At 43.1% G+C, this 21578-nt stretch overlaps 2 protein-coding genes across 5 annotated transcripts in view; both read left to right on the top strand.

Moving 5' to 3' along the window:
* tsc22d2 (TSC22 domain family 2) overlaps positions 1-3877 on the top strand; it is a 54572-nt gene extending 50695 nt beyond the window's left edge. The window contains exons 3-4 of one of the 2 annotated variants that reach the window (XR_004826292.2): positions 899-950; positions 1173-1260. Coding sequence is in view for 1 of the 2 variants with exons in the window: in XM_035774640.2 (XP_035630533.1) it covers positions 899-950; positions 1173-1469 (349 nt within the window). In the remaining variant the exon portion in view is untranslated. Of the gene's footprint in view, positions 1-898; positions 951-1172 lie in introns of both variants that reach the window. The other variant, XM_035774640.2, reaches the window with a different exon arrangement.
* A 7375-nt stretch (positions 3878-11252) lies between these two features.
* Positions 11253-21578, top strand: part of LOC118386777 (run domain Beclin-1-interacting and cysteine-rich domain-containing protein-like) — a 33469-nt gene continuing 23143 nt past the window's right edge. The window contains exons 1-4 of one of the 3 annotated variants that reach the window (XM_035774627.2): positions 11253-11709; positions 12389-12477; positions 19096-19249; positions 19643-19726. In XM_035774627.2, the coding sequence (XP_035630520.1) occupies positions 19211-19249; positions 19643-19726 (123 nt within the window). In that variant the 5' untranslated portion in view covers positions 11253-11709; positions 12389-12477; positions 19096-19210. The remainder of the gene's footprint in view (positions 11710-12388; positions 12478-19095; positions 19250-19642; positions 19727-21578) is intronic. The other 2 variants (XM_035774614.2, XM_035774622.2) reach the window with 2 other exon arrangements.

Below are 21578 nucleotides of genomic sequence, written 5' to 3'. Positions count from 1 at the left end.
CATGTAGGGGGTAGATCAGCTTTTGGCTTCCATCAATGTTATTGATCCCATCCTTCAGCTCCACTCAATCCCTCCTGTCTATCTCTGAACACTATCCTGTTTAGATTTCTATTTGCCATATTTTTCAACTGTGCTGTGATTTTTCAAAAAATTTGAACCTTTCTATTCTCAGATTCTACATATTGTAAATGAAAGATAAGCATTTTTGCTAAGAGTATTATTGCTTGATTGACTGACTTTTTAAATCACCCAGCCGTGCTATTTGCAGAGTTAGCTCCAGGTAAAAGTTGTATTTCTTCAGCAATTCCTGAACCTGTGACCAAAAATATGCTACATATAGGCAGTACCATATTTGACTTCAGCTAGTGAAGTGCAACATTGATTTGATACAATCAACTAGGTATGTTGCCAGCAAACTTTTAACATTGTATCAACTAGCCTATTCCGGCAAGGGAAAAGTGTTTGGCATTTTGTGACGTTTCCACCGGATATATGGGATCATCATAGCATGACATTTTGCGCTTTCACACCGAGACTTGGTGATTATCAAGAGGGAACTATTAGCCTCATTTGCAATGGATTTTTAAAAATATTTTTATATATATATGCTGTCCCCGCAACAATGTTACAACATATAGTGGAAAGCCTTCCCAGAAGAGTGGAGGCTGTTATAGCAGCTAAGGGGGGGGGGGCAACTCCATATTAATGCCCATGATTTTGGAATGAGATGTTCAACAAGCAGGTGTCCACATGTTTTTGGTCAAGTAGTGTACCTTGGAAGAGCAACATACATTTGAATGTGTAATAGATGATTTGATGATTATCTTTAAAGGAATAGGGTGGCCCCTCTTTTCCTCATTCCTTCGGTATTAACATTATTTTTCTCTTATCTCCACAGTGCTTCCGGAGCCAGTGTTGTTGCCATCGATAACAAGATAGAGCAAGCAATGGTGAGTGCATCTCTCGTTTTACCTTCTAACTAGGCACTACAAACTTATTGAACAGTTGATGTACATGATTTGACCTGAAGTCAGTGGTGAAGCTTGAGTAATGTTTGACATGGTATTATATCTCTTTTGCTAGCCCTCTGACAACCTCTCATCTCTGTAGTGTGTGTGCATTGTTGTATGGTCCTAAATTGTTGTGCTAATGGCAGGCCTCTCTTTCCTTAGGATCTAGTGAAGAGCCACCTGATGTACGCAGTGCGGGAGGAGGTGGAGGTGCTGAAGGAGCAGATCAAGGAACTGTACGAGAGGAACTCTCAGCTTGAGCAGGAGAACGCCGTGCTCAAGTCCCTGGCCAACATGGACCAGCTCAGCCAGCTGTCGTCCACCCAAATCAGCCCTGCCGGCAGCACCTCTCCGTCTCAGCAGCCACCCTCCACCAATAACACCAATACCAACACCACCCTGGAGGGTGAAACCCAGGCTTTCAGCCTGCCACAGCAGCCCAACGTCACCTCCGTGTGATCCCATGCTCCCGTAATACACCTCCCCGACATATGGGAGGAGGAGACCCCAACAAAACAACCAACCCCTGCCTCTCCCGCTGCCTTGCAACATAAAAAAAGAGCTCAGAACTGCATTTGATTTGTTTTTTTAGAAGCCAAAAAAAAAAAAAGCAAAATCAGCTTTTGTCTTCGACTTGTGTGAAGAGCCATGCTTCATTTTGCGTGCTGCTGCTGCTGTCGTCGGGCCTTCCCAGTATTAGACAAACATCATCATGTGATAGCATTCTTTTGGCCGGGTGTCCTGTTTTAAGTCTATGGGGAACTGGCCAAGGGAAGAGTGCGGTGCAGGGCCACGGGGGGTAAGAGGCAATCCGGCTCATGGTGGCGGTAGTGGAGGTGGTCAAAGAGGCTAAAAAACGTGGGGGGGTTCTACTTCCTGGGAGGCCCTTGACTGTTCTATTCCCCACTCCACACCGGGTTGTTGGTAGCAAGTGGAAAAGAACGGGGGAATGAGAACAACAAATAGAGACTGAGGTGGAGGAAAGGATTCCCCCTACCAAAGGAAGAATGTGTCTCACGCCGTGAGAAGACCAAAACTAGTTTTCCCAGAGCCACCACACTTTGACACAAAAACCTTCATTAGTTCAGTTTTAATGTTTGCAGTTATTTATTTCAGGGATACTATTTTCATAATGTAAATGAGCAATGTCACAGAATTGACATGTTCGAAAAATAAACTAGTTTCTCTCTTTGTTTCTGGTATGTTAGATTATCTGTCAGGCAGTCAATTGGTAGTCTAATGCAAAAAGTAGTTCCGTAAATGCAATAGGTTCTTTTAAAAAGGCAATTCCCATGGCATATCACCGCTAGCACTAAAAGGCAGTTAACTTAATTAAATTAATCCAGGTTGAATGTACATTTTGTGAAGAGTAAAGTATTAAAAGCATAGAGGGATTGTACAGGTGAACGCCAGTTTTTGAGATATGAATTGTTGGTAGTTATATTTTGATAAACCTTTGCTGTAGTTTCTTTGTTGCCAAAATTGGAAGACAGTTGCCATACTTTCCCAACGTTTTAAAAATTCTATTGCACATATTTACTTTCTGGGTTGGGGGTAAAAAAAAGCTGTGAAATTGTTCAACCTACTTTGTAACCAAAGACTCAAAGCTGTGTAATAATTTAATTTTTAATGCACACGTTTCGTTTTTAAACTTTTTTTTTTTACTTCCTTGTTTATTTTGTTTCTGTTTAGCATGTTCTGCATGATCTATAATTAAACCACTTTCTTACCTCATCTTTTTATTTAGCACTCTTATTGTAATGTAGTTAGACTGCTCTGTCCTTTACCCATCGTTTACAAAGAGCTGCCAGTTACAACGAGAGGAAGGAGAACGGAATGGAAAGAGGGGGGGGAGAGAATGAGGGATTAAGAGGGAGAGTCAGAAGCACACACTAGCAGAAAATGAAGTTTGAGCCATCTTTTTGCTTATGCGAAGTGTAATGAATTTCATATGCAGACCAAAAAAGTTTTGTTAAATTGCAAATGTTACTCTATTTAAAGGCCCAGTGCAGTCAAAAACGTGACTTTATATTTCCACACTATGAGTTTGGAATAATACTGTGAAAATTATAATGCCCTTTTAGTGTAAGAGCTGTTTGAAAAGACCACCTGAAATGTCAGCCTGTTTTGTTGGGAGGGAGCTTTGGTTTTCCATGGTGATGTCACCGTGCAGTAAATTGGTTAATAGACCAATAAGCAGTTCCAAACCTCTCTGCCAATAACAGCTCATTTTCAGTTTTCCCCTCTCCACTCAAACCACTCCCAGGCAGTCCTAGCAAAATTCTTGCTTGAGAAATTGCTCATTGCTTAAGTAGCTCTTTTTGTTTTCAATTAAAATGGTCAAAAATAAATAATCACAGGAAGGTACTGAATTGTTACCCAGAAAGGATTGATTTTGAGATTTTAAAAAATGGCTGCATTGGACCTTTAAGTAATGCAAACATTTAGATTCTGATTGTAGTGTACCAACACATACTTCAATAAAAAAAACTGCTAGACTATAACTTACCAACTTAACAGAAACTATTGTATACATTTCACAACTCCAGCTTGAATCTGGTAAACTATTGAATGAGCATATTCAACATGCGTTACATGTCTTTTGTGCTTCCTGTACCATTCTTTGTGGCTTAGAACCAAACCAAAATTATCTTTAGCAGGATGAACTTAGATTTCACCTTTGCAACTGGGTATTATTTTTTTCTTTTGAAGGAGATGCCATGTTCATGCCAGGTGTGTACTGTGTGAACGTGATGATCACTGAGCCTTGGAGAAAATATCTTAACGATGCCCTTGTAATGTGCTGTTGTGGCAACAAACAAAAAAATGTGTAAAAAAATAAATTACTGTTTTATTAAGAATGTCAATGTCTTGCCCAGTGCAAATTGTCTTGTTTGTGTGTCATCTTACAATGAATGACTAATAATCAACCTTCTGGTTACTGATGACTTGTTGTACAAGTATGAAACATGCTGTATCCAGGTTATAGAGATGCCAAAACATGTATCTCTCACCGCAATCTCTGCTTGCTGTACTTTGCTCTAGGATCAACAAGAACTGAATTGATGTACACTAGGCTATTTTATTTACTCATAGGTACGGTTTTGTGCTCCAAACGTATTGGGGCAGTGACACATTGTGTTTTGGCTCTGTACTCCAGCACTTATGATTTGAAATTATACAATGACTGGGGTTCAGGCTTTAATTTGAAGGTACGCTGCTCAAAAAAATAAAGGGAACACTAAAATAACACATCCTAGATCTGAATGAATGAAATATTCTTATTAAATACTTTTTTCTTTACATAGTTGAATGTGCTGACAACAAAATCACACAAATTATCAATGGGAATCAAATTTATCAACCCATGGAGGTCTGGATTTGGAGTCACACTCAAAATTAAAGTGGGAAAACCACACTACAGGCTGATCCAACTTTGATGTAATGTCCTTAAAACAAGTCAAAATGAGGCTCAGTACTGTGTGTGGCCTCCACGTGCCTGTATGACCTCCCTACAACGCCTGGGCATGCTCCTGATGAGGTGGCGGATGGTCTCCTGAGGGATCTCCCAGACCTGGACTAAAGCATCTGCCAACTCCTGGACAGTCTGTGGTGCAACGTGGCATTGGTGGATGGAGCAAGACATGGTGTCCCAGATGTGCTCAATTGGATTCAGGTCTGGGGAACGGGCGGGCCAGTCCATAGCATCAATGCCTTCCTCTTGCAGGAACTGCTGACACACTCCAGCCACATGAGGTCTAGCATTGTCTTGCATTAGGAGGAACCTAGGGCCAACCGCACCAGCATATGGTCTCACAAGGGGTCTGAGGATCTCATCTCGGTACCTAATGGCAGTCAGGCTACCTCTGGCCCCCCAAAGAAATGCCGACCCACCGCCAAACCGGTCATGCTGGAGGATGTTGCAGGCAGCAGAACGTTCTCCACGGTGTTTCCGGACTGTTACGTCTGTCACGTGCTCAGTGTGAACCTGCTTTCATCTGTGAAGAGCACAGGGCGCCAGTGGCGAATTTGCCAATCTTGGTGTTCTCTGGCAAATGCCTAACGTCCTGCACGGTGTTGGGCTGTAAGCACAACCCCCACCTATGGACGTCGGGCCGTCATACCACCCTCATGGAGTCTTGTTCTGACCGTTTGAGCAGACACGTGCATATTTGTGGCCTGCTGGAGGTCATTTTGCAGGGCTCTGGCAGTGCTCCTCCTTGCACAAAGGCGGAGGTAGCGGTCCTGCTGCTGGGTTGTTGCCCTCCTACGGCCTCCTCCACGTCTCCTGATGTACTGGCCTGTCTTCTGGTAGCGCCTCCATGTTCTGGACACTACGCTGACAGACACAGCAAATCTTCTTGCCACAGCTCGCATTGATGTGCCATCCTGGATGAGCTGCACTACCTGAGCCACTTGTGTGGGTTGTAGACTCCGTCTCATGCTACCACTAGAGTGAAAGCACCACCAGCATTCAAAAGTGACCAAAACATCAGGCAGGAAGCATAGGAACTGAGAAGTGGTCTGTGGTCACCACCTGCAGAACCACTCCTTTATTGGGGGTGTCTTGCTAATTGCCTATAATTTCCACCTGTTGTCTATTCCATTTGCACAACAGCATGTGAAATGTATTGTCAATCAGTGTTGCTTCCTAAGTGGACAGTTTGATTTCACAGAAGTGAGATTGACTTGGAGTTACATTGTGTTGTTTAAGTGTTCCCTTTATTTTTTTGAGTAGTGTATTTTCATCCATATCGGGTGAACCATTTAGAAATTACAGCACTTTTTATACATAGTCCTCCCATTTTAGAGTACCAAAGGTATTGGGATGAATTCACTTGTGTAAGAAAGTTAGACAAATATCATACCCCTGCAAATGCTAACCTTCCCTGTTATTGTAATGGTGAGAGGTTAGCATGTCTTGCGGGTATGATATTGGTGCATCTGTAACTTCCTCACTCATCATTATTCACAATTAATTCAGGACTATCCGTAATCATGGTAGTATTCACATTCATGTAGTAGTGTTTAGAAACATATTCTTATTAACAACAAAAGTGACTCCTAAATGACGCATTATTTACGATTAGTTTCTATTCGGCACAAAATAATCTATTAAACAACCAAAACAAACAGCAAATGCATCCAACAAGTCTGTAGAGTCACAAGCTTGATGTAATCATTACATGCTTGGAATATGGGACCAAATACTAAACCTTTGGTACTTTAATGCACATAAGTGCATTTGTCCCAATACTTTTGGTCCCCTAAAATGGGGGGATAATGTACAAAAAAGTGTGGTAATTTCTAAACAGTTCACCCGATACAGATGAAAATACCCTCAAATTAAAGCTGACAGTCTGAACTTTAACATCATAGTCCTTATATTATTTCAGAGCCAAAACAAAAAATGTGTCACTGTCCCAATAGTGTTGAGGCTCACTATAAATATTCAGAACCAGGATCCTGATAGAGCAACATAAATTAGATTTACCTCTCCACAATGTTTGAAACCTAGTGAAAAGTACAATATAATGCATGTTGGTATGAAGACAGATTCTGAGCACTCACTACTCTGCTCAGTCATTGACACCTGAGATGTCACAGGCCATGGCTCCCATTTACCTCAACTGAATAGCTTTATTATACAGTAATTTAATCAACTGGTCTATGCAGAGACTTGTTACTGGGGAGGTTGAGGAAGCCTATTCAGGTATGTGCATGAGTGGAGCCTACACAGTTATTTAAAGAATACAGGAAATGGCCCAACAAAATGTGACTCGCCCACTGGCATCAGTCATTCGATCTCTGATTCACCTGCTCAGGAGTAATGGACCCAACATGGCTGCAGCCGTCTGAGGACACTGTCATTTTTCAACGTCTGTAAATAAAAAATGGTGTAAATGACACCACTCTTTCCCAAGAGCAGAATTCCTCTGATCTTTATGAAATCGGTCTATTCATGTCAGACCAATAACCTAGTTTGCACTCCATCAAGATGATTAAGTTAGAGCTAAAAGCTGAATAGGAAAGTGCCTAGGGGGCTAATACCTGTTTCCAATTTATCTAAATGGAGCATATAAGTTTTACATTTGGAAGTGATTTAGGTAGCGTTTTATTATTATTTAGCTGGTATTTCCCTAGTATTTACTAAGAAATTATGTGCTAATCGATCGATCTGTACTTTCTGATACTTCATAAATTGGCACTCACTATCTGGTACTGAATAGTACAGCATGTTGTTTCCGTGAATCCATGAAAAGGTTTAAATACCTGGGGCATAATTTATAAAGCATGAGCTTGTACAGTGAACAAAAATATAAACACAACTTGTAAAGTGTTGGTCCCTTGTTTCATGAGCTGAAATAAAATATGTGCACAAATTTGTTTACATCCCTGTTAGTGAGCAATTCTCCTTTGTCAAGATAATCCATCTACCTGACAGGTGTGGCATATCAAGAAGCTGATTAAACAGCATGGTCATTACACTGTGAACCTTGTGCTGTGGACAATAATTGCCAAATAATTTAATTTTAATTTCTCTACCATAAGCTGCCTCCAACATCGTTTTAGAGAATTTTCCAGTACGTCCAACTGGCCTCACAACCACAGACCATGTGTATGGAGTCGTGTGGGCAAGTGGTTTGCTAATGTCAACGTTGTGAACAGTGTGCCGCATGGTGGCAGTGAGGTTGTGGTATGGGCAGGCATAAGCTATGGACTACCAACACCATTGCATTGTATCGATGGCAATTTGATTGAAAAGAGATACCGTGATGAGATCCTGAGGCCCATTATCGTGCTATTCATCCGCCACCATCACCTCATGTTTCAGCATGATAATGCACAGTCCCATGTCGCAAGGATCTGTACACAAATCCTGGAAGCTGAAAATGTCCCAGTTCTTCCATGGCCTGCATACTTACCAGACATTGACCCATTGAGCATGTTTGGCATGCTTTGGATTGACGTGTACGACAGTGTGTTCCAGTTCCTGCCAATATCCAGCAACTTCGCACAATCATTAAAGAGGAGTGGAACAACATTACACAGGCCACAATCAACAGCCTGATCAACTCTGCGAAGGAGATGTGTCGCGCTGCATGAGGCAAATGGTGGTTACACCAGATATTGACTGGTTTTCTGATCTACGCCCCCACAATAATACATCTCAATATTTGTGTATGTGCACAGACGTTTCCAGAAATGGCGCACACAGACATTTTGGCTGAAATTTACGCAACAGTTATAAATAACATCCTTCTTAATTCACTTCCTAAAACAGTTCAATGGCTGTGATAGGAGAAAACTGAGGATGGATCAACAACATTGTAGTTACTCCACAATATTAACAAATAACAGAGTGAAAAGAAGGAAGCCTTGTACAGAATAAAAAAATATTCCAAAACATGCATCCTGTTTCCAGTAAGGCACAAAAGTGATACTGCTAAATATTTTGCAAAGAAATTAACTTTTTGTCCTGAATACAAAGCATTATGTTTGGGACAAATCCAACATAACACTGAGTACCACTCTTCATATTTTCAAGCATGGTGGTGACTGCATCATGATATGTTTGCTTGTCATCGGCAAGGTCTATGGAGTTTTTTAGGATAAAAATAAACATAATACAGTTAAGCACAGGCAAAATTCTAGAGGAAAAACTGGTTGAGTCTACTTTCCAACAGACACTTTCACCTTCAGCAGGACAATAACCCGAAACACAAGGAGTTAATTACCAAGAAAACATTGAATGTTCCTGAGTGGCCAAGTTACAGTTTTGCCATAAATCGGCTTGAAAATCAACAACCAACTTGACAGAGCTTGAAGAATTTTAAAAAGAATATTGGGCAAATATTGTACAATCCAGGTATGCAAAGCTCTTAGAGACTTACCCAAAAACACTTACAGTCTAATCATTGCCAAAGGTGATTCTAACATGTATTGACTCAGGGGGTTGAACACTTATCTAATCAAGATATATTAGTGTTTAATTTTTCATAAAACATTTTAATTGTAGAATTTGTCTTCCACTTTGAAATTACAGAGTATTGTGTGTGGATCGTTTGCAAAAAAGGACAATTAAATCAATTTTATTCCCACTTTGTAACATAACAAAATGTGTAAAAAGTCAAGGGATATGAATACTTTCTGAAGGCCCTGTATACACAATCACACACACACTACACAGATTCACATACACACACACGCATACCGACAACACACTTTTACACTCATCATACACTGCTGCTGTACCTCTGTTCTTTATTTTACTCTTATTATTATCTATCCTGATGCTTAGTCACTTTACCTTGCCTTCACGTACATACTGTAGATACTTCAAATACCTCATACTCCTGCACCATGATCTAGTACTGGAACTCCCTGTATATACAGTGCGGAGAACAAGTATTTGATACACTGCCGTCTTTGCAGGTTTTCCCACTTACAAAGCATGTAGAGGTCTGTAATTGTTATCATAGGTACACTTCAACTGTGAGAGACGGAATCTAAAACAAAAATCCAGAAAATCACATGACCAGGTTTGCACACACTGCAGCAGGGATTTTGGCCCACTCCTCCATACAGACCTTCTCCAGATCCTTCAGGTTTCAGGGCTGTCGCTGGGCAATACGGACCTTCAGCTCCCTCCAAAGATTTTCTATTGGGTTCAGGTCTGGAGACTGACTAGACCACTCCAGGACCTTGAGATGCTTCTTACGGAGCCACTCCTTAGTTGCCCTGGCTGTGTATTTCGGGTCATTGTCATGCTGGAAGACCCAGCCACGACCCATCTTCAATGCTCTTACTGAGGGAAGGAGGTTGTTGGCCATGATCTCGCGATACATGGCCCCATCCATCCTCCCCTCAATACGGTGCAGTCGTCCTGTCCCCTTTGCAGAAAAGCATCCCCAAAGAATGATGTTTCCACCTCCATACTTCACGGTTGGGATGGTGTTGTTGGGGTTGTACTCATCCTTCTTTTTCCTCCAAACACGGCGAGTGGAGTTTAGACCAAAAAGCTCTATTTTTGTCCCATCAGACCACATTACCTTCTCCCATTCCTCCTCTGCATCATCCAGATGGTCATTGGCAAACTTCAGACGGGCCTGTACATGCGCTGGCTTGAGCAGGGGGACCTTACGTGCGCTGCAGGATTGTAATCCATGATGGCGTAGTGTGTTACTAATGGTTTTCTTTGAGACTGTGGTCCCAGCTCTCTTCAGGTCATTGATCAGGTCCTGCCGTGTAGTTCTGGGCTGATCCCTCACCTTCCTCATGATCATTGATGCCCCACGAGGTGAGATCTTGCATGGAGCCCCAGGTAATGAGTGGACAACAGGAGGGCTTCTAAAGGAAAAACTAACAGGTCTGTGAGAGCCGGAATTCTTACTGGTTGGTAAGTGATCAAATACTTATGTCATGCAATAAAATGCTAATTAATTACTTACAAATCATACAATGTGATTTTCTGGATTTTTGTTTTAGATTCCGTCTCTCACAGTTGAAGTGCACCTATGATAAAAAGTACAGACCTCTACATGCTTTGTAAGTAGGAAAACCTGCAAAATCGGCAGTGTATCAAATAGTTGTTCTCCCCACTGTAGCTCCATTCTTGTGTATTTTATTCCTCTTGTATTACTATTTTTCTTTTTCTTATAATTATAATTTTTTAGCTGCATCGTTGGGAAGGGCTCAAAAACAAGCATTTCAAGGTTAAGTCTACACCCATTGCATGTGACAAATAAAAATGTATTTGATTTACTTGGAGGAATATGGTACATAGGACTAATAGCCCTTTCTTCTTCTTTTCACCAAAGTAGCAATTGTCAGCAATTGAAAATACTACATACTATTTTTTCCTCTCTGTCTTCTGTTTGCCAACATGACCAGCGACGAGAGATGCATGTCCCCTGTAGGTAAGGCTGTCAAATCCTCTTCTTATGCACGTGGCTTTTGAACATCTTTTGTCTGTGGTTTGTTTGTTTGTGTGTGTGAGAGAGAGTGAGAGAGGAAGTAAGGAAGGAAGGAAGGAGGAGAGAAGAGAAGAGACGAGAGGAGAAGAGAGAGATTCCTTCACCAACAGCAGGTGGCATCATTGTAAAGCTATTAGCAGGTTTGGCATAAAAAGTGGGGTTCTCGGCTGTACTGGAATTTTGTAGAAAAGTAATTCATGCATTACCCACCAGTTACAAATAGTAATGTGAAACTTGATATTGAATGTCACTGACTTTATTTAACAGAGAAATGGAGGATAATTGAATAAGGTAGCAAATGTGCAGGCATCTTCATTTGAATAACTCAGTTATAAATGCAGCATAAGGCTATTTTACAATAAATAGCCTAGGAAAATAAAATCTCAATCTATCACTTCAAAAACAACCTGTGTCAAGGAGTAAGGAGTCTTTGAAACATCAACCCCGTCCACTACTGATGATGGCCAGGTCATGCGGTTTTGTGTTTCTGTTTAGGCCTCATGCAATTTTTGACACTGACAGCGCTTTTATTGGCGCTTTTACCAGTCACCACTCCTACTAGCCAAAGTGAATGCGACGAGATAATGTTGAGCCACTGGCTGTAAGCGGCCGGTGACTTGTGTGTACTGGAAGTGGACTTGGGGGAAGCTGATACCATATTCGGTTTCCCCCCGGTTCGAGGAAATGGAGATTACGGCGGAGGCCGAAGCCGAGGAACGCAGGTGAGGGACTAGGTGGGGAATCGGCTAACCAAGCTAGCTGTTGTTTGCTAGCTAGTTTAGCCGGCTAGCTCGTTGGGTAACTAACTAGCTACATTAAGGTTGTTCACGAATGAAAACAAGTCTGAAATTGGCCAATGAACTTCAAATGTTGTCCTTAGTTACATGCCATATATAATACTGTCCATGACAATATGTATTTGCTAACTAGTGTGTTGACTAAATTAGCTAACGTTAGCTCGCTAACTTGAGTTAGCATTATTAGCTAGTTGACGCTAAACTAACGTTAACTTGATATGTAGTTATCTTGCAAACTGGAAGGAAGTGAAATGTTGTTATGGCAAATTCCCTATTACAGGTGCTGTACAAGAGGGGTATTTATAGAATTCACCAGGAGTGAGCCAGGTGCCCCGCTCTGTCCGACGTGAACGCGGCTCAAAACAAAAGTATAATTAAACAATTATAGGAATCAGTAGGATTCTGCGGTTTCCCATACAAACGCGATTGCTTTTGATTTTAAAAGATCTCTCCTTTCCAGTGAAAACTAGTTTGAAAATGCAAACATTTATAGAATATCTAGTGCGTTTCTGGATGATGCACTATTCTGTCTTGTTGACACCATGACCGATCTGTGCAGATTACTGTTCGATTTAAAGAAGGGCGCTCCTCCTTTCATGTTTAGGCCTGATGATGTGACGGGCCATACATAGTCCCGTGTAGCCTGGGCTAGATTCATCTAACCCCCTCAGTGATCGAGATACAGTACTGTAGGTGAGTGTCGACATGACCTGGATGATGGGCACTTTGGGGTGTACCCACCGGTTTCAATCAATGAAATAATATTTCAAATAGATAAATTGGCGCTGTACACATTGTTGGATTACTTTATGGAGTAAAAATGGATTCATTTTAATAACGGAGCATCTTCTAAATTCAAACGTACCACCTGCAATTGGACGCAGACATTTTAGAAGAAGATTGGCCGACTAATATATTTTTGGGCAAGTTTAAAGTTGGTAGAACAGGATCTTAATCTGCGCTACACCAATCAGTACCTAACCTGTAACTCATGAATGGAGACCAAAAAACATTTTATTCCAGATAATGTGATTTAACCAATCTATAATCACTGACAGACCCCTTCAGTAGTCATGAAACAGTGGCACACATTTCAGTAGGTTCATCCTTGACCCCTTCACCTCCAACCCTGTAACATGAACGAGCCCTGGATTTTTTAAACCTAATTTCTGTCATACTTTGCTGCAATGAGTAATGTGAAGTTTTTAATAAGATACCTCTTACTAGAAAACTAGATCTTCCTAAAATCTCCCTTCTGGTATTGTTCTTCATTGTTACTCATTACTCAAGACTATTTTCCCAAGTGTGTGTGGGAGAGTGTGTGTCAGTTTGTGTCAGCATTGAGTTCCAGCTAGCTGCTGATTTAAGGAAAAATGAGTAAGTCCTGGGTATGAGCTTGCACTTTGTCTGTTGTTCAAAGGGATTTCGTGCTCAGCCATTTTTTCCCCCCTCAACATCAAATAGGCTACTTTAAGGCATAGATTCACTTTTGATTTTGCTGCTATCTCAATGCAAGCAGAAAGTGAAACACACTTCTATTCACTCACCCAGAACAACAATATGTTAACTCTTTGTACTCAATACTGTTGTTTTGAAGAGTTTGCCATTAACCTATGTCCATTGGAGGTTGTAATCCACATCACCTTTGCCAAGGCTATATTGGCTAGGCCTAGTGTCTTACCTACAGTGCATTCGAAAAGTATTCAGACCCCTTATCATATTTTGTTACGTTACAGCCTATTTCTAAAATGTATTACATTGTTTTTGTTCATCAATCTACACACAATACCCCAAAGTGACAAAGCAAAAGCAGGTTTTTCTGAAATAGGTATTCAGACCCTTTACTCAGTACTTTGAAGCACCTTTGGCAGTGATTACAGCCTCGAGTTTCCTTGGGTATGACGCTACAAGCTTGGCACACCTGTATTTGGAGAGTTTCTCCCATTGTTCTCTGCAGATCCTCTCAAGCTCTGTCAGGTTGGATGGGGAGCGTCACTGCACAGTTATTTTCAGGTCTCTCCAGAGATATTAGATCGGGTTCAAGTCCGGGCTCTGGCTGGGCCATTCCGAGACACTCCTGCGTCATCCTGTTGGAAGGTGAACCTTCGCCCCGGTCTGAGGTCCTGAGCAGGTTATCATCAAGGAACTCTGTACTTTTCTCTGTTCATCTTTGCCTCCATCATCAGTCCCCGCCACTGTAAAAGATCCCCCACAGCATGATGCTGCCACCACCGTGCTTCACTGTAGCGATAGTGCCAGGTTTCCTCCAGATGTGATGCTTGGCATTCAGGCTAAAGAGTAAAATCTTGGTTTCATTAGGCCAGAGAGTCTTGATTCTCATGGTCTGAGACTCTTTAGGTGCCTTTTGGCAAACTCCAAGTGGCCTGTCATGTGCCTTTTACTGAGGAGTGGCTTCAGTCTGGCCACTCTACCACAAAGGCCTGATTGGTTGAGTGCTGCAGAGATGGTTGTCCTTCTGGAAGGTTCTCCCATCTCCACAGAGGAACTCGAGCTCTGTCAGAGTGACCATCAGGTTCTTAGTCACCTCCCTGACCAAGACCCTTCTACAATGATCACTCAATTTTGCCTGGGTCGGCCAGCTCTAGGAAGAATCTTGGTGGTTCCAAACCTCTTCCATTTAAGAATGATGGATGCCACTGTGTTCTTGGGGATCTTCAATTCTGCAGAAATGTTTTGGTACCCTTCCCCAGATCTGTGCCTCGACACAATCCTGTCTCGGAGCTCTACGGACAATTCCTTTGACCTCATGGCTTGGTTTTTGCTCTGACATGCACTGTCTACTATGGGACCTTATATAGACAGGTGTGTCCCTTCCCAAATCACGTTCAATCAATTGAATTTACCGCAGGTGTTACTCCAATCAAGTTGTAGAAACATCTCAAGGATGATCAATGGAAACAGGATTCGCCTGATCTCAATTTCTAGTCTCATAGCGAAGGGTCTGAATACTTATCTAAATAAGGTATTTATGTATTTAGAAGACAAAACAAGGAACAAACCAAAAAAGACAGGCTTTTGAAAAATTAACTATTTTTCATAAAATTGTACAGTTATCTTAGCTAGCTGAATTGCTAGCAGAATTGTTTACTTGTTGCTAAGCAGTTGCTAGGGACTCTCTTGGAAGAAGCTAGCTAGCTTACAAAGAATAACAACAAAAAATATCTAGTTAACAGAAGAAAGGAAGACAAAATAAGGACAAAAGAAGGACAGAAGAAAAAGGAAAAGAAAGAGGACAACAAAGTGAAACAGTCAGCACTTCTATTGCAACTTCGTATTTCGTCGTCCTAACGTAGTCTACACTGCTATCTGCCCAGCAGCTAGCCAGCTAGCAAACGTCCACCGTCTACCGAATAGCAGCACTGTAGAAACTATTACACTCAACTGAACGACTTGATTAGTGTAGTGTTAGCTAGCTACATAGTTGTCTTTGCTGTCTTCGTATCCAAGATAATTGTGTAGTTTAGAGCGTGTAGTCTTAGAGTGATTATCTTAATTTACCGAGGTTAGCTAGCCAGCTATTTGTCGTCCTTAACGTAGGAGACACTGCTAGCTAGCCAACAGCTAGCCAACGTCTACTGAATAGAACTTCCGCACTCAACAACCCGGTCGCATTCCGCTTCGCTCCACAGGTAGTATCACATTTTCATTTCATTTCATTACAGCACAACGGTTTGATTTGTTTGATCGTAGCTAGCTACATAGCTAGCTACATAGCCGTCTGTGTATCAAAGATAATTGTGTAGTCTAGAGCGATTTTCTAGGTTAGCTAGCCAGTTATTGTCGTTCTTTTAACGCAACGTAACGTAATCAACACTGCTAGCTAGCCAGCTAGCCCCCGAATAGCAGCACTGTAGAAACTATTACACTCAACGGAACGACTTGATTAGTGTAGTGTCAACAACGCAGCCACTGCCAGCTAGCCTACAAAGTCAACAACGCAGCCACTGCCAGCTAGCCTACTTCAGCAGTACTGTATCATTTTGAATCATTTTAGTCAATAAGATTCTTGCTACGTAAGCTTAACTTTCTGAACATTCGAGACGTGTAGTCCACTTGTCATTCCAATCTCCTTGCATTAGCGTAGCCTCTTCTGTAGCCTGTCAACTATGTGTCTGTCTATCCCTGTTCTCTCCTCTCTGCACAGACCATACAAACGCTCCACACCGCGTGGCCGCGGCCACCTAATCTGGTGGTCCCAGCGTGGAGTTCCAGGTCTCCGGTAGCCTCTGGAACTGCCGATCTGCGGCCAACAAGGCAGAGTTCATCTCAGCCTATGCCTCCCTCCAGTCCCTTGACTTCTTGGCACTGACGGAAACATGGATCACCACAGATAACACTGCTACTCCTACTGCTCTCTCTTCGTCCGCCCACGTGTACTCGCACACCCCGAGAGCTTCTGGTCAGCGGGGTGGTGGCACCGGGATCCTCATCTCTCCCAAGTGGTCATTCTCTCTTTCTCCTCTTACCCATCTGTCTATCGCCTCCTTTGAATTTCATGCTGTCACAGTTACCAGCCCTTTCAAGCTTAACATCCTTATCATTTATCGCCCTCCAGGTCCCCTCGGAGAGTTCATCAATGAGCTTGATGTCTTGATAAGCTCCTTTCCTGAGGACGGCTCACCTCTCACAGTTCTGGGCGACTTTAACCTCCCCACGTCTACCTTTGACTCATTCCTCTCTGCCTCCTTCTTTCCACTCCTCTCCTCTTTTGACCTCACCCTCTCACCTTCCCCCCCTACTCACAAGGCAGGCAATACGTTCGACCTCATCTTTACTAGATGCTGTTCTTCCACTAACCTCATTGCAACTCCCCTCCAAGTCTCCGACCACTACCTTGTATCCTTTTCCCTCTCGCTCTCATCCAACACTTCCCACACTGCCCCTACTCGGATGGTATCGCGCCGTCCCAACCTTCGCTCTCTCTCCCCCGCTACTCTCTCCTCTTCCATCCTATCATCTCTTCCCTCTGCTCAAACCTTCTTCAACCTATCTCCTGATTCTGCCTCCTCAACCCTCCTCTCCTCCCTTTCTGCATCCTTTGACTCTCTATGTCCCCTATCTTCCAGGCCGGCTCGGTCCTCCCCTCCCGCTCCGGTGGTTCTGCTCACACTGCCCTACCCTGTGCTCTGACCTCTTTCTCCCCTCTCTCTCCAGATGAAATCTCGCGTCTTGTGACGGCCGGCCGCCCAACAACCTGCCCGCTCGACCCTATCCCCTCCTCTTCTCCAGACCATTTCCGGAGACCTTCTCCCTTACCTCACCTCGCTCATCAACTCATCCCTGAACGCTGGCTACGTCCCTTCCGTCTTCAAGAGAGCGAGAGTTGCACCCCTTCTGAAAAAACCTACACTCGATCCCTCCGATGTCAACAACTACAGACCAGTATCCCTTCTTTCTTTTCTCTCCAAAACTCTTGAACGTGCCGTCCTTGGTCAGCTCTCCCGCTATCTCTCTCAGAATGACCTTCTTGATCCAAATCAGTCAGGTTTCAAGACTAGTCATTCAACTGAGACTGCTCTTCTCTGTATCACGGAGGCGCTCCGCACTGCTAAAGCTAACTCTCTCTCCTCTGCTTTCATCCTTCTAGACCTATCGGCTGCCTTCGATACTGTGAACCATCAGATCCTCCTCTCCACCCTCTCTGAGTTGGGCATCTCCGGCGCGGCCCACGCTTGGATTGCGTCCTACCTGACAGGTCGCTCCTACCAGGTGGCGTGGCGAGAATCTGTCTCCTCACCACGCGCTCTCACCACTGGTGTCCCCCAGGGCTCTGTTCTAGGCCCTCTCCTATTCTCGCTATACACCAAGTCACTTGGCTCTGTCATAACCTCACATGGTCTCTCCTATCATTGCTATGCAGACGACACACAATTAATCTTCTCCTTTCCCCCTTCTGATGACCAGGTGGCGAATCGCATCTCTGCATGTCTGGCAGACATATCAGTGTGGATGACGGATCACCACCTCAAGCTGAACCTCGGCAAGACGGAGCTGCTCTTCCTCCCGGGGAAGGACTGCCCGTTCCATGATCTCGCCATCACGGTTGACAACTCCATTGTGTCCTCCTCCCAGAGCGCTAAGAACCTTGGCGTGATCCTGGACAACACCCTGTCGTTCTCAACTAACATCAAGGCGGTGGCCCGTTCCTGTAGGTTCATGCTCTACAACATCCGCAGAGTACGACCCTGCCTCACACAGGAAGCGGCGCAGGTCCTAATCCAGGCACTTGTCATCTCCCGTCTGGATTACTGCAACTCGCTGTTGGCTGGGCTCCCTGCCTGTGCCATTAAACCCCTACAACTCATCCAGAACGCCGCAGCCCGTCTGGTGTTCAACCTTCCCAAGTTCTCTCACGTCACCCCGCTCCTCCGCTCTCTCCACTGGCTTCCAGTTGAAGCTCGCATCCGCTACAAGACCATGGTGCTTGCCTACGGAGCTGTGAGGGGAACGGCACCTCAGTACCTCCAGGCTCTGATCAGGCCCTACACCCAAACAAGGGCACTGCGTTCATCCACCTCTGGCCTGCTCGCCTCCCTACCACTGAGGAAGTACAGTTCCCGCTCAGCCCAGTCAAAACTGTTCGCTGCTCTGGCTCCCCAATGGTGGAACACACTCCCTCACGACGCCAGGACAGCGGAGTCAATCACCACCTTCCGGAGACACCTGAAACCCCACCTCTTTAAGGAATACCTAGGATAGGATAAAGTAATCCTTCTCACCCCCCTTAAAAGATTTAGATGCACTATTGTAAAGTGGCTGTTCCACTGGATGTAATAAGGTGAATGCACCAATTTGTAAGTCGCTCTGGATAAGAGCGTCTGCTAAATGACTTAAATGTAAATGTAATGTAAATGTATGTTTTGTTATATTTAATAAATGTGCTAACATTTTTAGAAACCTGTTTTCTCTTTGTCATTATGGGGTGTTGTGTGTAGATTTCTGAAAAATATATTTAATCCATTTTGGAATAAGGCTGTATGTCTATGGTCTCAGTATACTTTAGAATACTTAGCCTATATCTACTTAGCCTAGTACAATGCATTTCATTGGGTGCTGTATTTGCAGTGCACAGCAAGTCGTTTTTAGTCACAATGGTTCATTCGGGGTCATTGCACAGTAGTTTGTTTGTTATGGCAGATTCTTACTGTGTGATTTCCTCTGTCAGTCAATGCCGGTTTTAATTTTTCTTCTCAACTGTCTACTCTAGAATGTTTGGGTGAGGCACAAGTTCAGTCAAGCCTATACCTACCTCTTCACTCTTCCTCCATTCTCTCCCTCCCTTCTTTCCAGGAGGGAACACTGGAAGCTGCTCTCCAGTCTAAAGACCACGGTGGAGGGCCTGGTGTCCACCAACAACCCTAATGTGTGGTCTCGCTACGGGGGTCTACAGAGGCTGCACAAGGACATGAACCACATCCTCAGCCACGGCCTCAAGCACGAGCAGGTCAGGCCTCATGAACAACTACTCCTTTACTTACTCTTAACTCTTTTACACTATCATTTGTGCTTTCGAAAAAGGAAATAATAAGGCCTTGTTATTTGGCTGTTTCAGCCTCTTTATTTAAATGCACTTATATTATTGCCCTGGGTAAGAGCCTCTGCTAAGTGGGAGTTCAGCGTTTCTTCCCTGCTGAGAATCAACATTTCATAATTCTACTGCTTTTTCTCTGAATCTGTTTTCTGATGTTCTGTTTTTATCCTGTCCTAGTAACCCAAATGTATGATGGATAGGGAAAAACTGGTGGAAATGTGGTCATAACAGCACATTGTGGACTTTCATTGGCCATAAGTAGGACAATGCCATTGTACTGTAGTAAACGCCAGTTTTGTGTTGCAGGTGTACTACAAGCAGAAAGACTACTGGCCCTTTGTGTGTTGTGTCCGCTACATCAGCCCTCACCTGGCCTCACATGTAGAACAGGTATTGTACTCTAGCTATCTCTTTACAGTGATTCATCATCCCGTGTATATGATGGTGGAGCCAGTACAGTTTGTTGTGACCACAGACATTGGTTGAATCCCAAACGGCACCCTATTCCCTACATAGTGGACTACTGTTGACCAGAGCCTAGTGCGGTGCAATTAGTGCTTTTTAAAGTCGGTTCGTCTCGGTTATTAAAAAATAATTGTGGGTATTTTATTCACAAATACAATGTCAACATCAAATGCATTATAAAATAATGACTCATTATTTTTTAGCTTTTTCATGGAAATACCAAAGCCCAAAATAGTGAACATTCAATTGGTAAAATATTGAAAACATCCTATTGCCTCCATCAGGTCCACCTTGGCTAGACCTCAATAGGAAATTACTATGAAATCAAATATTTACTTCGTTTTTTTATTTAATTCCTTAAAGGTGCACTATGCTGAAATTGCTCTGCCATTTCCTGGTTGCTAAAATTCTAATAGTTCCCGTTTTTGACAAACCAAGTATAGAGAATCATTGAAATGTGTTTTCCATAACCAAAAATATTGCATTTTCAGCTGGTGTACAAAACCGAAAGTAAAATGCACTTTTTCCATGTACGTTGACTGAGAACACATTCTCATTTACAGCAATGACCTGGGGAATAGTTACAGGGGAATGAATGAGCCAATTGTAAACTGGGGATTATTAGGTGACCGTGATGGTTTGAGGGCCAGATTGGGAATTTAGCCAGGACACCACGTTTAACACCCCTACTCTTACAATAAGTGCCATGGGATCTTTTAATGACTTCAGAGAGTCAGGACACCTGTTTAATGTTCCATCCGAAAGACAGCACCCTACACAGGGCATTGGTATATTTTTTTAGACCAGAGGAAAGAGTGCCTCCTACTGGCCCTCCAACACCATTTCCAACAGCATCTGGTCTCCCATCCAGGGACTGACCAGGACCAACCCTGCTTAGCTTCAGAAGCAAACCAGCAGTGGTATGTAGGGTGGTATGCTGCTGGCTACATAGTAGCTGCCTAAGTATTGTGCAGAGCTGTCTGACAAAATCGTTTGACTAGTTCTTCAAAGTAAATAAGGCATACTTTCAAGACTGCTTATTACCAACTACAACTATCAATCAGAGCTACCTCAAGAACTGTCTCTATCCCTCTCATCTTTGTGTTGTTTACAATTCCTCTCTCATGCTGTCTGTGTTAAGGCTATCAGTCTATCGAGCCGGGAAGAACAGGCGCAATGAATTATGGTCATTATAGTCGATTACCACGTTTCTTTGCTGAACTGGGGTGAATATATGCCTAATGAAAACTACAACTCCCTTCAGCCCAGCATCCCACAAAGAAAGTTATTGACTTAATTTCTCATGAATTATTTAATTTCTTTCCAGATAAACAGCGCGAGCTCACAAAAAAAATAACTAATGGAATTAAAAGCAATTGAACTGATGTTTCTTTATATTTTATGAAGCCCCTTTTACGTTTGCAGTTATCACAAAGTGCTTATACAGAAACCCAGCCTAAAACTCCAAACGGCAAGCAATGCAAATGTAGAAGCACGGTGGCTAGGAAAAACTCCCTAGAAAGGCAGGAAACTAGGAAGAAACCTAAAGAGGAACCAGGCTCTGAGGGGTGGCCAGTCCTCTTCTGGCTGTGCCGGGTGGAGATTATAATAGTATATGGCTAGATTGTTCTTCAAGATGTAAAAAAATTCATAGATGGGGGATCACGTGACCCTTGAACGAGATGGCCGCATGAACTAAGAGCTCCGCACAAGTAGTTTCCAATTCCTAATCTTACCTCCACTCCAAGTTCACACTCATTTAGCTTTAGTAAGAAAA

The sequence above is a fragment of the Oncorhynchus keta genome, chromosome 1 (genome assembly GCF_023373465.1).
Source record: "Oncorhynchus keta strain PuntledgeMale-10-30-2019 chromosome 1, Oket_V2, whole genome shotgun sequence".
Lineage (NCBI taxonomy): Eukaryota > Metazoa > Chordata > Actinopteri > Salmoniformes > Salmonidae > Oncorhynchus > Oncorhynchus keta.
This window is presented reverse-complemented; position numbering and strand designations above follow the sequence as displayed.